Raw genomic sequence first — 14,989 nt, 5'->3', positions numbered from 1 at the left:
ACAGTAACAGGAAACTTGGAAATGGCAGAGATGCTTAATGACTTCTTTGTTTCGGTCTTCACCGAGAAGTCTGAAGGAATGCCTAACATAGTGAATGCTAATGGGAAGGGGGTAGGTTTAGCGGATAAAATAAAAAAAGAACAAGTTAAAAATCACTTAGAAAAGTTAGATGCCTGCAAGTCACCCGGGCCTGATGAAATGCATCCTAGAATACTCAAGGAGCTAATAGAGGAGGTATCTGAGCCTCTAGCTATTATCTTTGGAAAGTCATGGGAGACAGGAGAGATTCCAGAAGACTGGAAAAGGGCAAATATAGTGCCCATCTATAAAAAGGGAAATAAAAACAACCCAGGTAACTACAGACCAGTTAGTTTAACTTCTGTGCCAGGGAAGATAATGGAGCAAGTAATTAAGGAAATCATCTGCAAACACTTGGAAGGTGGTAAGGTGATAGGGAACAGCCAGCATGGATTTGTGAAGAACAAATCATGTCAAACCAATCTGATAGCTTTCTTTGATAGGATAACGAGTCTTGTGGATAAGGGAGAAGCGGTGGATGTGGTATACCTAGACTTTAGTAAGGCATTTGATACGGTCTCGCATGATATTCTTATCGATAAACTAGGCAAATACAAATTAGATGGGGCTACTATAAGGTGGGTGCATAACTGGCTGGATAACCGTACTCAGAGAGTTGTTATTAATGGTTCCCAATCCTGCTGGAAAGGTGTAACGAGTGGGGTTCCGCAGGGGTCTGTTTTGGGACCGGCTCTGTTCAATATCTTCATCAACGACTTAGATATTGGCATAGAAAGTACACTTATTAAGTTTGCGGATGATACCAAACTGGGAGGGATTGCAACTGCTTTGGAGGACAGGGTCATAATTCAAAATGATCTGGACAAATTGGAGAAATGGTCTGAGTTAAACAGGATGAAGTTTAAAAAAGACAAATGCAAAGTGCTCCACTTAGGAAGGAAAAATCAATTTCACACATACAGAATGGGAAAAAACTGTCTAGGAAGGAGTACGGCAGAAAGGGATCTAGGGGTTATAGTGGACCACAAGCTAAATATGAGTCAACAGTGTGATGCTGTTGCAAAAAAAGCAAACATGATTCTGGGATGCATTAACAGGTGTGTTGTGAGCAAGACACGAGAAGTCATTCTTCCGCTCTACTCTGCTCTGGTTAGGCCTCAGCTGGAGTATTGTGTCCAGTTCTGGGCGCCGCATTTTAAAAAAGATGTGGAGAAATTGGAAAGGGTCCAAAGAAGAGCAACAAGAATGATTAAAGGTCTTGAGAACATGACCTATGAAGGAAGGCTGAAAGAACTGGGTTTGTTTAGTTTGGAAAAGAGAAGACTGAGAGGGGACATGATAGCAGTTTTCAGGTATCTAATAGGGTGTCATAAGGAGGAGGGAGAGAACTTGTTCACCTTAGCCTCTAAGGATAGAACCAGAAACAATGGGTTTAAACTGCAGCAAGGGAGGTCTAGGTTGGACATTAGGAAAAAGTTCCTAACTGTCAGGGTGGTTAAACACTGGAACAAATTGCCTAGGGAGGTTGTGGAATCTCCGTCTCTGGAGATATTTAAGAGTAGGTTAGATAAATGTCTATCAGGGATGGTCTAGACAGTATTTGGTCCTGCCATGCGGGCAGGGGACTGGACTCGATGACCTCTCGAGGTCCCTTCCAGTCCTATAATCTATGAATCTATGAGATCTGGATCCAGATTCAGATCAAACCCAGTGCCAGATCAGGATCAGAAAATCAGATTTAGATTCAAATTCAGATACAGACCCTGTTCTGGATCTTAAATCAGATTTAAATGTGGACTATGATTCAGATTAAGATCAAAACTGCGACTAGGGGTCAGATTAAGATTAAAATCCAGATTCAAGAGTGCATTGTGATTCAGATCAAGGTCCAGATTTAAAGTGAAATCAAGATCCAGATCTGCATTAAGATCCAGTGTATGTTTGGATTCAAATTCAGATCAAGAGTCAGTTTAAGTATGAGATTAAGAGCCAGATTCAGGGGGCAATTAAGGTGTGGACTCAAATTTAGATTAAGATTAATATACAGGTTTGAATTAAAATTCAGATTTGGAATGAGATTAAGATCTAAATTCAGATTAAGATTTAGTGTACATTTGGATTCAAATTCAGATCCAGAGTCAATTTAATATCCAGATTCAAAGTGAGATTAAAATCCAGATCTAGAATAATATCATGATCTGGATTCAAATCTAGATTAGGATTCACAGGTAAATTTAGATTAAAATTCAGATTCATCCAGATTAACAATTAGCGCACATTTGGATTCAAATTCAGATCCAGAGTCAGATCCGGATTCCAATTCAGCAGGAGATTAAGATCCAGAGTCCGAACCAGATTCAGATTCCATTCTAGGTGTCACGAAAAACTCAGAACCCAATTAAGATCCAGAGTCACATCTGGATCACAATTCAGATCTCAGTTTGGGCCCAAACCCACATTCCGATCAAGAGTGAGAACAGGATCCAAACTGAGGCTAAGACAGACCGACCTGGGGGCATCTCCTCCCGCCCCCATGAAGAACCCAACACCGGGGGCGGGGGCTGGCAAGGGGGCACAAAGCCCCATAGGGAGGAGGTGAAGGGTGGACTGGGCAGCGAGGACCAGACTCCCCTCCCCAGCATGCGGGGCCCACAGCCCGGGGCCCCCTCACCTTGTGCAGCTTCGAGTTCTGGTCCTCCAGCAGCAGCAAATCCTCCTCCATCTTCTTCAGCTTGGACTCCGTGGTCACCTTCTCCAGCTGCAGCTTCTGCCGAGCCGCCTCCTCTTCCTCCAGCTGCTCCTCCAGGTCCTGGGGGGCAGCGGGGTGTCAGAGGGCTTGGGGCTGGCCGTCGGCGGGGCCCAGGGCGTGGGCAGTGGGCGCGGAGCTCAGGGGTGTGGGCACTGGCGGGAATCAGGGGGCGCAGGGCTGGCCGTCGGCGGGGCTCAGGGTGTGGGCAGTGGGCGCGGGGCTCAGGGGTGTGGGCACTGGCGGGAATCAGGGGGCACAGGGCTGGCCGTTGGCGGGGCTCAGGGGCATGGGCACCCGTGGAGGGCTGTGGGGTGCGGGGCTGGCTGGCAGTGGGGGCAGCACCCTCCCAAGACAGCCCGGGGAGAGAGGCGCCAGTCCCAGAACAGCCTCACAAGCCGGGTGGGAGAGGGCCCCCTTCCCGATCCCGGCTCTGGGATGGGAGTGGGGTCTAGTGGTTAGAGCAGGGGTAGGGGGCTGGGAACTAGGACTCCTGGGTTCCATTCCGAGCTCTGGGATGGGAGAATGGGGTTTACTGGTTAAAGCAGGAGGGATTGGGAGCCAGGACTCCTGGGTTCTCTCCTGGCTCTGGGAGGGGAGTGGGGCCTAGTGGTTAGAGCAGGGGGGCTGGGAGCCAGGACTCCTGGGTTCTCTCCTGGCTCTGGGAGAAGACATGGGATGCCAGCCGAGCCCCATGGGGTGGCCCGGACGTGCCGGTTGGGCTGTGCCCCCCGGGCCATAGCACCGCCAGGGGTCCCCCCCCCCCAGTCCCCTGGTACCTGAATGTGCTGCTGCATCTTCTTCTTGTCGGTGTGCAGCTGCTGGCAGCGCTCCTCCTCCTCCTCCACCCGCCCCTCCAGCTCGTGCAGGATCTCCTCCAGCTCCTGCTTCTTGGTGGCCAGGCGCGCCCGCAGCTCCTCCGCCTCGGCGAACAGCTCCGTCTCCGCCTGCAGCTGCTCCGCCAGGATCGCCTTCTCCTCCGCCAGCTGCGGGGCACGGCGGGCTAGTGCGCTGGGAGCCAGGACGCCTGGGTTCTCTCCCCGGCTCCCAGAGTGGAGGGGGGCTAGTGCTTAGAGCACGGGGGCTGGGAGCCAGGACGCCTGGGTTCTCTCCCCGGCTCCCAGAGGGGAGGGGGGCTAGTGCTTAGAGCACGGGGGCTGGGAGCCAGGACTCCTGGGTTCTCTCCCCAGCTCCCAGAGGGGAGGGGGGGCAGTGCTTAGAGAAGGGGGGGCTGGGAACCAGGACGCCTGGGTTCTATCCCCAGCTCCTGGGGGGCGGGGGGCTAGTGGACTGGGGCAGCTGGGAACCAGGACTCCTGGGTTCTCTCCCCAGCTCTCGGGGGCGGGGGGAGCTAGTGCACTCTGGGGTGAGGGGGGCTGGGATCCAGGACTCCTGGGTTCTCTCCCCAGTCACGGAGGGGAGGGGAGGGGAGGGCAGTGCTTAGAGCAGGGGGGCTGGGAGCCAGGACTCCTGGGTTCTCTCCCCAGCTCACGGAGGGGAGTGGGGGGCAGGAGTCGGGCCCCTTCCCAGTCCCTCGCTCCCCCCCCACCTCACCTGCTGGTATTTGCTCTCCAGCTCCCGGAGCTCACTCTGGGTTTTCACGTGTTGATCCTGCACCTTCTGCAGCTCCACGGCCTTGGCCTGCATCACCTCGTCCTGCCGCGTCACCTGCAGCAGCGGCTTCACCTGCCGGGGGGGGGGGGGAACAATGGGGGGGTGACTCCAGGGTGACCCTGACCCCTGGCCTTGGAGCCCGGCTCCCCACCCCCACCGCTGCCCCCAGCCTTGCTCCAGAGAGCGGACCCCCCACCCCCACCTCACCGGGGCCTGTGCCCCCTCCCTGGGACCTGCACCCCACCCCCACCCTGACATCCCCACCCCCGCCTCCTCGGGGCCTGCGCCCCACCCCCACCCTGACATCCCCACCCCTACCTCACCAGGGCCTGCACCGCCCTCCCACCCCGACATCCCCACCCCCGCCTCCCCGGGGCCTGCACCCCACCCCGACATCCCCTCACCCGCCTCCCCGGGGCCTGCGCCCCACCCCCACCCCGACATCCCCACCCCCGCCTCCCCGGGGCCTGCGCCCCACCCCCACCCCGACATCCCCACCCCCGCCTCCCCGGGGCCTGCGCCCCACCCCCACCCCAACATCCCCACCCCCGCCTCCCCGGAGCCTGCGCCCCACCCCCACCCCGACATCCCCACCCCCGCCTCCCCGGGGCCTGCGCCCCACCCCCACCCCGACATCCCCACCCCCGCCTCCCCGGGGCCTGCGCCCCACCCCCACCCCGACATCCCCACCCCCGCCTCCCCGGGGCCTGGGCCCCCCCACGCCCATTATCCCTCCAGCCCCCCAAGCTCTGAGCCCCGCCCAGCCCCCACCTTGGTGAAGAGGCGCCACCACTGCCAGTGGCGCAGTTTGAGGTAGGCGGCGCAGTTCCGCTGCATCACCCGGAGGGCGCTCATCTGCTGCTGCTTCTTCATGAACGCCCTGCGGGGGGGGGGGGGGGGGCAGCCAGTCAGCCCGGACGCCTGGGTTCTCTCACTGCTCCGGGAGGGGAGTGGGGGCTAGTGGGGGGGGCTGGGAGCCAGGACTCCTGGGGTCTCTCCCCAGCTCTGGGAGGGGAGCGGGGTCTAGTGGTTAGAGCAGGGGGCTGGGAGCCAGGACTCCTGGGTTCTCTCCCCGGCTCTGGGAGGGGAGCGGGGTCTAGTGGTTAGAGCAGGGGGGGCTGGGAGCCAGGACCTTTCCCTTCACAGCCCTGGGATGTGGGGCCCCGCCCACCCCTGGCCAAGCCCCACCCACCAGCCCCCCGACCCCTGTTCGGTCCCAGCAGTGGGTATGCCCAGCGCTCCCCCACAGAGCTGCATGCATGCCCCCCCGGCACTCACTTGCGGGCCAGGTACCCGCGCGCGGCGGCCTGGAAGGAGACGATGATGTCGGTGATCTTGAGGTCCCGCTCCTCCTCCAGGTGGGCCAGCACCCCCGCCCGGAAGAATATCTTGCTCTGGCCGATGCGGTACAAGTTGTCGTCGAGCTCCAGGGCCTTGATCTGGGGCAGGGGAGAGGGAGGGGTTAGTGAGGGGGGCCGGAGCTCCCCACCTGGCCAGGGTCCTCCCCACGCAGCATCCACCCAGCAGGGCAAAGTCCTCGGGGGGGATGGAGGTTTGGGGGGGACGAAGGCGGTGGAGCGATGGAAGGGTAGATGGGGGGTGTAGGGGGATAGAGGGTCAGCGATGGGGAGGTGGCTTACGGGGTGGGTGTGATGGGGCTGGGGAGTTCAGGGGGTCCGTAGAGGGATGGCTGGGAGAGGGGATGGGTAGGGGGAGGTGGGGGGGATGGCTGGGAGGGGTGGATGGTGGGGGAAGGTGAATGGCTGGGGGATGGTTGGGGGGTGGGGGGACGGTGAGGTGGATGTGGGGGTGGAGATGAGGGGGGTGGGAGGATACCTGGGTGGTGGGGGGATGGGAAGGCAGATGGGGGGATGGCTGGGAGGGGGGTTGGGGCAATGAGGAGGTGGATGGGGGGATGGCTGGGGAGTGGGGGGCTGGCGATGAGGGGGGTGGGGCAAGGAAGAACCCGGGGACAGGTGCCGGGGGCAGGAAACTCAAGGTCGTGGGTCCCAGCCCCACTGCCTCCCACTGCTGACGCCCCCCGAGTCTGGGTTGCTCCCAGCGTGGGGGCCAATCCCCAGGGTGGGTGGGGTCTGCCGCTCAGAGCCCCTCCCCCTGGGCAGGCCCCGCCCCCGCCCCGTACCATGCGCTCGCAGGCCTGTTTCCCGTCCATGAAGCCCTTGGGGATGGCGTTGGATGTCAGGATCTCGTACCTGCAGGGGGGAGGGGAGAACATGGGTCAGAGGTCACACAGCCCCTTCCCCCCACGCCCGTCCAGAGCAGCCACTGGTGGGATACCGGGGTAGATGGGCCCAGGGTGGACGGGGAGGCAGGATACCGGGGTAGATGGGGCCGGGGGAGGCGGGATACCGGGGTAGATGGGGCCGGGGGAGGCAGGATACCGGGATAGATGGGCCTGGTGGGGAGGCGGGTGTGACGTTATTGATATACTCTGGGACCATATAGATCATTGTTGCAACCAAGGTCCTATAGTGGCACCCAGATCTTGTGTAAAGGGGGTCAAATGGGGTGTCTAAGACAAGGTTATGGTTTACTGGTTATAATTATACTGTCTATATGTACGTATCAATTTTGTAGTTGAAGTTAGGAATATTGACTCTATACTATCTGCATTTCAAACTTAGGCTATGCTGCTGGGTGACATCCCAGACAACATGGTGTTAGCTCTGCCTAGCCTGCTTGATGGCCCATTAAGGACCATCAGCTATACAATGGACCCATTGAGAGAAGGCAGATACGCCTTGTGACTCAGCAAAGTATGCAGGAACTGGCCCATGTGACTCCAAACTCCATTTTGCTGTAATTTTCCACAGTAAGAACAAAGAGGTGTTCTTACACCTGGAAAAGACTATATAAGGCTGATGCCTCATCTCCATCTGGTCTTCAATCCTGCTTCTTACCTCGGGAGGAACTTTGCTACAAGCTGAAGCTCTGAACAAAGGACTGAGGACCCATCCCAGCTGGGATGTATTCCAGAGACTTGATTTGAACCTGCAGTTTATTCCATCGCTGCTGCAAGCCTGAACCAAGAACTTTGCCATTACTGTATGTAATTGATTCCATTTAACCAATTCTAACTCTCATCTCTATCTTTTTCCTTTTATGAATAAACCTTTAGATTTTAGATTCTAAGGGATTGGCAACAGCGTGATTTGTGGGTAAGATCTGATTTGTATATTGACCTGGGTCTGGGGCTTGGTCCTTTGGGATCAGGAGAACCTTTTTCTTTTACTGGGGTATTGGTTTTCATAACCATTTGTCCCCATAACGAGTGGCACTGGTGGTAATACTGGGAAACTGGGGTGTCTAAGGAGATTGTGTGTGAGACTTGCGGTTAGCCAGGGGGTGAGACCGAAGTCCTCCTAGTCTGGCTGGTTGGTTTGCCTTAGAGGTGGAAAAAACCCCAGCCTTGGGCTGTAACTGCCCTATTTGACCAATTTGTCCCGAGTTGGCACTCTCAGTTGGGTTCCACCAGAACCGCATTGTCACAGTGGCGTAGTCGTGCTTGGATCCACAGAACCAGGTCAATTAAGCTTTGGGTCAGAACCCCGCGCTGTCCAAATTTGAATTTTGGGATTGAGAGTTTTGTTGGTTAAAGAGCTGCTGCAATGGCTGAGCAAAGAGCATATGAGGGACTTGGCAAAAAAGCTGGAAAATTTGTGTTCAGAAAAGGAGGATAAGCTTTAGAAAGAAAGCTACAAAGGAAGAACTGAGAAATCTGTTAATAGCCAGTGATCAGGGGGCAAGAGCACAGCCCTTACCTGAGGCTGCAGAAGATGCAGAAAAAATTAGGATGCAAAGGGTGACAAGTCAACTGCAATTTGAGCATGAACAGAAGCTAGCAGATCTTCGATTGCTGGAGAAGCAAAAAATAGCAGAATTAGAGAAGGAGGCTGCTGAGAGAGAGAAAGAGGCTGCTGAGAGAGAGAAAGAAGCCGATCAAAGAAAGAAGGAGGCTGATGAGAGAGAAGAGAGAGCTCATAAGGGGCGTCTAGAGCTGCTCGCTGCTGAGAGGAGACTCACAGGATGGAACAGGAGACGGCCAGACTTCAGCTCCAAGTAACGGAAGAGCGGAGAAAGTCATCCCCACCTGGTACTCCACTTCCCCCCCGCCATGAGAAAAACTGGGAAAGGATGTGTCCCATTTACAACGATACTGAGGATATAGAGGAGTTTTTGTCTACCTTTGAACGCCTCTGCAATCTGTACCAGATCCCTGAGGGTCAGCGAATGCCTGTCCTGCTGACCAGACTGACTGGAAAAGCCAGGGAGGTATTTAATGACTTGGGGGAACAAGAAGCCTTGGATTATGGGCGGTTTAAAGATTCTGTGTTAAGGCGATTCAAGGTTACTCCTGAATCTTACAGAGTTAAGTTTAGAGAGTTTAAAATGTCTAAGGATTGTACTTTTGTAGAATGTGCTCATAAGCTGATGGGTTTTGTTAAAAAGTGGGTTGTGGGAGCTAAGGCGCATGGGAGTTTTGAAAAACTGCTGGATTTGATAACTTTGGAACAGTTCTTAGATATTGTGCCTGACCATGTGAGAGCAGCTGTGTGTGACAGGGACCCTGAGTCAGTCCTACGGGCAGCAGAGATTGCGGATGCCCATACCCAAAACAGGGCTCGAGAAGGGTGTAAAACCCCGGGGAAAACTAATCACCATTCTCCCCAGTTCAAGAGGAGGGAAGGATTTAAAAGTAAACCTGTCCCTGACTCTTCTAGAGGAGTTCACGGGGGCCCCTAGATTTGGTTCATGACTCGTGGGAAGGTAATGTGGAGGAGGTAGAGCAGCCGGTGGCCGAGTATGTGGCTCAATTCAAGGAGAGTTTGCAGGAGATGATGAAGTTGGTTGAGCAGAATCTGAAAGAGAGCCAGGATACGCAGAAAGCCTGGTATGACAGAGATGCTAAAGAGAGAGCTTTTGAAATAGGGGACATGGTGTTGGTGCTAGATCCTGTCAGGAAGAACAAAATGAAAGATGTTTGGTCTGGACCCATGGAGGTAGTGGAAAGGATTAATGAGGTTACCTATGATGTGAGGAAGCCCCAGGGCCAGGGAAGTGTGCAGACAGTGCATGTGAACAGAATGAAGGCCTACCATGAAAGGGAGGTAAATGTGAACACAATCTGTTATGCTGAGGAAGAGGCAGGGTCCGTCCCTTTAATTGACATGGTTGCTGAAAGCCAGGAGGAGACGCCTCTCGAGAGCATTGAGATGGGGGAGGATTTAACCCCCCCTCAAAGAAAAGAACTGCTGATGCTGTTAAGACACCATAAGCGAACATTCTCCAATAGGCCAGGGCTCACAGATAGGATGACACACTCCATCCAGACGGTGGGTCCCCGCCCAGCCCCTAGCAGAGCTTACAGGGCCAAGGGAGAGATGCAAAGACAGATCCAGGAAGAGGTGGAAAGCATGTTGACAATGGGAATAATCACCAGATCCCAGAGCCCCTGGGCCTCTCCCATTGTAATGGTGCCAAAAAAGGATAAGACCATGAGGTTTTGTGTGGATTACAGGAAGCTAAATGCTATCACCCAGCCTGACCCTTACCCCACCCCCAGAATAGAGGATCTACTGGATACACTGGGAGGGGCAAGGTTTATAAGCACCCTGGACCTGACTAAGGGGTACTGGCAACTACCCCTAGATGGCGAGGCACAAGGAAAATCCGCTTTCATAGTGAAATCGGGCCTATATGAGTTCAAAGTGCTGCCCTTTGGGATGCGAAATTCAGGGGCTACGTTCATGAGACTTATAAATGAGGTCCTACGGGGATTAAAATCTTTTGCGAGGGCCTATATAGACGACCTGGCCGTATTCAGCAATTCGTGGCAAGATCACCTGAACCACATAGGGGTTGTGCTGCACCGGCTCAGGGAGGCCAATCTAACGGTTAAGGTTTCTAAATGCAGAATGGGAGCTGCTGAGGTGACCTACCTGGGGCACAGGGTGGGCAATGGGCAACTGCGCCCAGAGCCTGTAAAGGTAGAGGCCATTAAAAACTGGCCAACCCCTAGAACTAAAAAGCAGGTCCAATCCTTCATTGGTCTGGACAACTATTACAGGAGATTTGTGCAGGGATTCAGCGACATTGTTGCTCCCATCACAGACCTGACGAAAAAGGAAAAACCAGACCGGGTGCTGTGGACGGAGGCCTGTGAGCAGGGTTTTCAAAGCATAAAGAGCGCTTTGGCCAAAGAGCCTGTTTTGGCCAGCCCAGATTTTGAAAAGCCCTTTTTATTATGTACAGACGCTTCCAATATTGGGCTGGGGGCAGTGCTGATGCAAGAGGGGGAAGGAGGGAAGAGACATCCCGTGGCATATCTAAGTAAGAAATTGTCCCCCACTGAGCAAAATTACGCTCCCATTGAAAAGGAATGTTATGCCATTGTCTGGGCTGTCAAGCAACTTAAGCCCTATTTGTACAATAAAAAATTCACTGTGTTGAGTGATCATGGCCCTCTGGTCTGGCTGCACAGGGCCAAGGGCAACACCTCCAGGTTGCTGCGTTGGAGTTTAGCCCTTCAGGAGTATGAAATGGATAGAGTCCACATAAGGGGAAAGGAAAATATTGTAGCTGATGCATTGTCCAGAGTGGAGAGCTCTTAGGATGCAGTCAGTGATGTTTGTGACATCCCTTCCTGCATCAATTTTGCGTTGGGGGTGTGACGTTATTGATATACTCTGGGACCGTATAGATCATTGTTGCAACCAAGGTCCTATAGTGGCACCCAGATCTTGTGTAAAGGGGGTCAAATGGGGTGTCTAAGACAAGGTTATGGTTTGCTGGTTATAATTATACTGTCTATATGTGTGTATCAATTTTGTAGTTGAAGTTAGGAATATTGACTCTATACTATCTGCATTTCAAACTTAGGCTATGCTGTTGGGTGACATCCCAGACAAGCTGAGATTAGCTCTGCCTAGCCTGCTTGATGGCCCATTAAGGACCATCAGCTATACAATGGACCCATTGAGAGAAGGCAGATACGCCTTGTAACTCAGCAAAGTATGCAGGAACTTGCCCATGTGACTCCAGACTCCATTTTGCTGTAATTTTCCACAGTAAGAACAAAGAGGTGTTCTTACACCTGGAAAAGACTATATAAGGCTGATGCCTCATCTCCATCTGGTCTTCAATCCTGCTTCTTACCTCTGGAGGAACTTTGCTACAAGCTGAAGCTTTGAACAAAGGACTGAGGACCCATCCCAGCGGGGGATGTATTCCAGAGACTTGATTTGAACCTGCAGTTTATTCCATCGCTGCTGCAAGCCTGAACCAAGAACTGTGCCATTACTGTATGTAATTGATTCCATTTAACCAATTCTAGTCCCATCTCTATCTTTTTCCTTTTATGAATAAACCTTTAGATTTTAGATTCTAAAGGATTGGCAGCAGCGTGATTTGTGGGTAAGACCTGATTTGTATATTGACCTGGGTCTGGGGCTTGGTCCTTTGGGATCAGGAGAACCTTTTTCTTTTACTGGGGTATGGGTTTTCATAACCATTTGTCCCCATAACGAGTGGCACTGGTGGTAATACTGGGAAACTGGAGTGTCTAAGGAGATTGCTTGTGAGACTTGCGGTTACCCAGTGGGGTGAGACCGAAGTCCTCCTAGTCTGGCTGGTTTGGTTTGCCTTAGAGGTGGAAAAAACCCCAGCCTTGGGCTGTAACTGCCCTATTTGAGCAATTTGTCCTGAGTTGGTACTCTCAGTTGGGTTCCGCCAGAACCGCATTGTCACAGCGGGATACCGGGATAGATGGGCCCAGCGTGGACGAGGGAGGTGGGATACGGGGTAGATGGGCCTGGGGGCCGGGGGAGGCAGGATACTAGGGTAGATGGGGCCAGGGGAGGCGGGATACCGGGGTAGATGGGCCCGGGGGAGGTGGGATACCGGGGTAGATGGGCCCAGGGTGGACGAGGGAGGCAGGATACCAGGGTAGATGGCCTGGGGGCTGGGGGAGGCGGGATACCAGGGTAGATGGGGCCAGGGGAGGCGGGATACCGGGGTAGATGGGATACCGGGGTAGATGGGCCCAGGGTGGACAAGGGAGGCAGGATACCGGGGTAGATGGCCTGGGGGCTGGGGAAGGCGGGATACCGGGGTAGATGGGGCCGGGGGAGGCGGGATACCGGGATAGGTGGACCCGGGGGGTACCTCTGGCGGAACTCCTGGAAGATGATGCGGTTGGGGAAGCCCTGGCGGCAGATGCGGATGCCCTCCAGCACTCCGTTGCATCGCAGCTGGTCCAGCACCAGGTGGGGCTCCAGCTTCCCAGCCTGCGGGAGGGAGCGTCAGAGCCCAGGGAAGGGGGGGGCACTCGTGCGGCGCACCAGGGCTGGCACGCCAGAGCTCCCGGCCCCTCGCACCCACACACTGCCCCTCCACTGCCCAGGGGCACTGCGCCAACGCAGGCTGCAGCCGTGCACACCAACCAGGGCAGCTGCCCGCCCGCCCGAGTCTGTTCGTTTGCATGCCCACCCCAGGCTGGCACTACACACCCTCGGCCATGCTCATGCTCGCTGGCCCTTGTCCCTTCACACTTCCACACACACCCACGGCACGCTCGTGCCAGCCCTGCAGAAGCCCCTTTGCCAGCCCACTCTCGCACGCCTTCTCTTGTGCACAACGGCTGACACCGGCTCTCACGGGGACACATGCTCCTTCATTTGTGTGTGTGTGCACGTGAGGATACATGGGGAGTGGTGCACACCCAGCAAGGGCACGAGCACCTTCATATGTGTGCACACTCGCTCGCTCTCACTGCAACACACGCTTCCTCGGAGGCTAATGGTGCTTGCACAGTTTTGCACTCACACGTCAGATCACACAGCAGTTCACACTTCTCCCCACGTTGAAAGCACTTGCACAATTTTTGCACACTCAATTGCTTTTGCACAGCCGTTCACAATTCCATGTATGAACAATGGTGCCTGCACTGTTTTGCACACTCATTCCCACCTGGCTGTTCACACTTCCAAATACGCTGATGGTGTTCACAAAGCTTTGCACACTCACGCTTGCTCCTGCATGGCAAGTCACACTGCCCAGCATGGACAAGGTCACAGAGGTTCACATTTCGCTGCACACATAATGGCACTTACACAATTTTGCACGCATGCTTGTTCTTGCACAGCCATTCACCCTCCCCTGCAGGGACACGAGAGTTCACCCAGTTTTGCACACTTGCTCTCACATGACGGTTCACACTTCCCCACACACTGACGGTGCTTGCCTGGTTTTGCACACTCACACTTGGTCTTGCATGGTAGTTTTCACTGCCACACATGAGCAATGCCACTTTTGCACACTCACATTGGCGCTCTCACCACAGTTCACATTTCCTCACAGGCACAATGGCGACTGCATGATTTTGTGATCACTCTCACACAGCCAGTCACACTCCGTGCATGCAATTGGCACTCAAAATTTTTCACACTCACACCCGCATGGCCATTCACATGCCCCTGCATGAACAATGACACACTGTTTTGCACACACACACTTGCTCTTCCATGGCAGGTCACACTGCCCTCTATGAATGATGCCACATGTGCACACTCACATTCGCTCTCGCACAGTGGTTCACATTTCCACACACACACTATGACACTCGCACAATTGTGTGCTCACACTTGCTCTCGCACGGCCATTCAGTCTCACCTGCAGGGACAACGGTGCTCGCCCAGCTTTGCACACACACAGACCGCACTCTCACATTCAGTTCACACGTCCCCATGCGCAGACTACTCTTGCACGGTTTTGAACACTCGCTGTTGCACAGCCGGTCACACTTCCCCACATGCACAGTGGCCCTTGCACGATTGTGCACATTCCCACTCACTTTCGCACGGCCATTCCCACTCCCCTGCACAAACAATGCCGCTCCCCCAGCTTTGCACATTCCCCCTTGCTCTTGCACGACGGGTCCCCTGCCCCCGCTTGCCCGATTCGGCCCCCTTGCTCCACTGCCGTTCCCACTTCCCCACGAGTGCCACACCCCACCCTGGCGAGGCAACTGGCCCTTCCCATTGTGCCCCCTCGCACGCCCGGCTGGCACCAGGGCCTGACGACTCACCCGCTTCTCGTGGTTGGGGATGATGCAGCGCACGAAGTTGGGGTTGGTGTTGCGCAGGGTGGCCATGAGCTTGGCCAGCGACTCCTTGTAGAGCTGGCCCACGGTGCGGAACATCCCCTTCTTGGTCTTGTAAGAGGGCCCGAAAGCCACATCCCCCATGCCGCTCACCTGGTCCAGGCCCACGATCCGGTCCACTGCGGGCGAGGGGGCGGGGTCAGCCAGGAGCCCCCTCCCATCCCCGGAGTCCCCGCCCCCCGCTGGGAGAGGTGGGGCTGGGGTAGTGGGGAACCCCCGCCCACAGTCAGCGCCCCACAGTGCCCCCTGCTGGGAGAGGTGGGGCTGGGGTAGTGGGGAACCCCCACACACACATCCAGCACCCCACAGTGCCCCCCCCAGGGAGAGGTGGGGCTGGGGTAGTGGGAGCCCCTCCCAAGTCAGCGCCCGACAGCTCCCCCTTGCTGTACCAGGCAAAGGGCCCTGAATGG

At 55.2% G+C, this 14,989-nt stretch overlaps 1 protein-coding gene across 4 annotated transcripts in view; it reads right to left on the bottom strand.

Annotated features, from left to right (window-relative positions):
- The window catches only part of LOC128826551 (myosin-10-like), a 60,937-nt gene that overhangs the window by 21,816 nt on the left and 24,132 nt on the right, over positions 1-14,989 (bottom strand). For all 4 annotated transcript variants that reach the window (XM_054009895.1, XM_054009892.1, XM_054009894.1 and 1 more), the window contains 8 exons: positions 14,505-14,698; positions 12,584-12,705; positions 6,543-6,612; positions 5,678-5,838; positions 5,171-5,279; positions 4,340-4,471; positions 3,565-3,771; positions 2,711-2,848 (listed from right to left, as the gene is read on the bottom strand). In XM_054009895.1, coding sequence (XP_053865870.1) covers positions 2,711-2,848; positions 3,565-3,771; positions 4,340-4,471; positions 5,171-5,279; positions 5,678-5,838; positions 6,543-6,612; positions 12,584-12,705; positions 14,505-14,698 — 1,133 coding nt within the window. The remainder of the gene's footprint in view (positions 1-2,710; positions 2,849-3,564; positions 3,772-4,339; positions 4,472-5,170; positions 5,280-5,677; positions 5,839-6,542; positions 6,613-12,583; positions 12,706-14,504; positions 14,699-14,989) is intronic.

Source organism: Malaclemys terrapin, chromosome 20 (genome assembly GCF_027887155.1).
Source record: "Malaclemys terrapin pileata isolate rMalTer1 chromosome 20, rMalTer1.hap1, whole genome shotgun sequence".
In the NCBI taxonomy this organism is placed as follows: domain Eukaryota; kingdom Metazoa; phylum Chordata; order Testudines; family Emydidae; genus Malaclemys; species Malaclemys terrapin.
The sequence above is the reverse complement of the archived record's forward strand: the minus strand, read 5'-3'. Positions and strand labels throughout refer to the sequence as shown.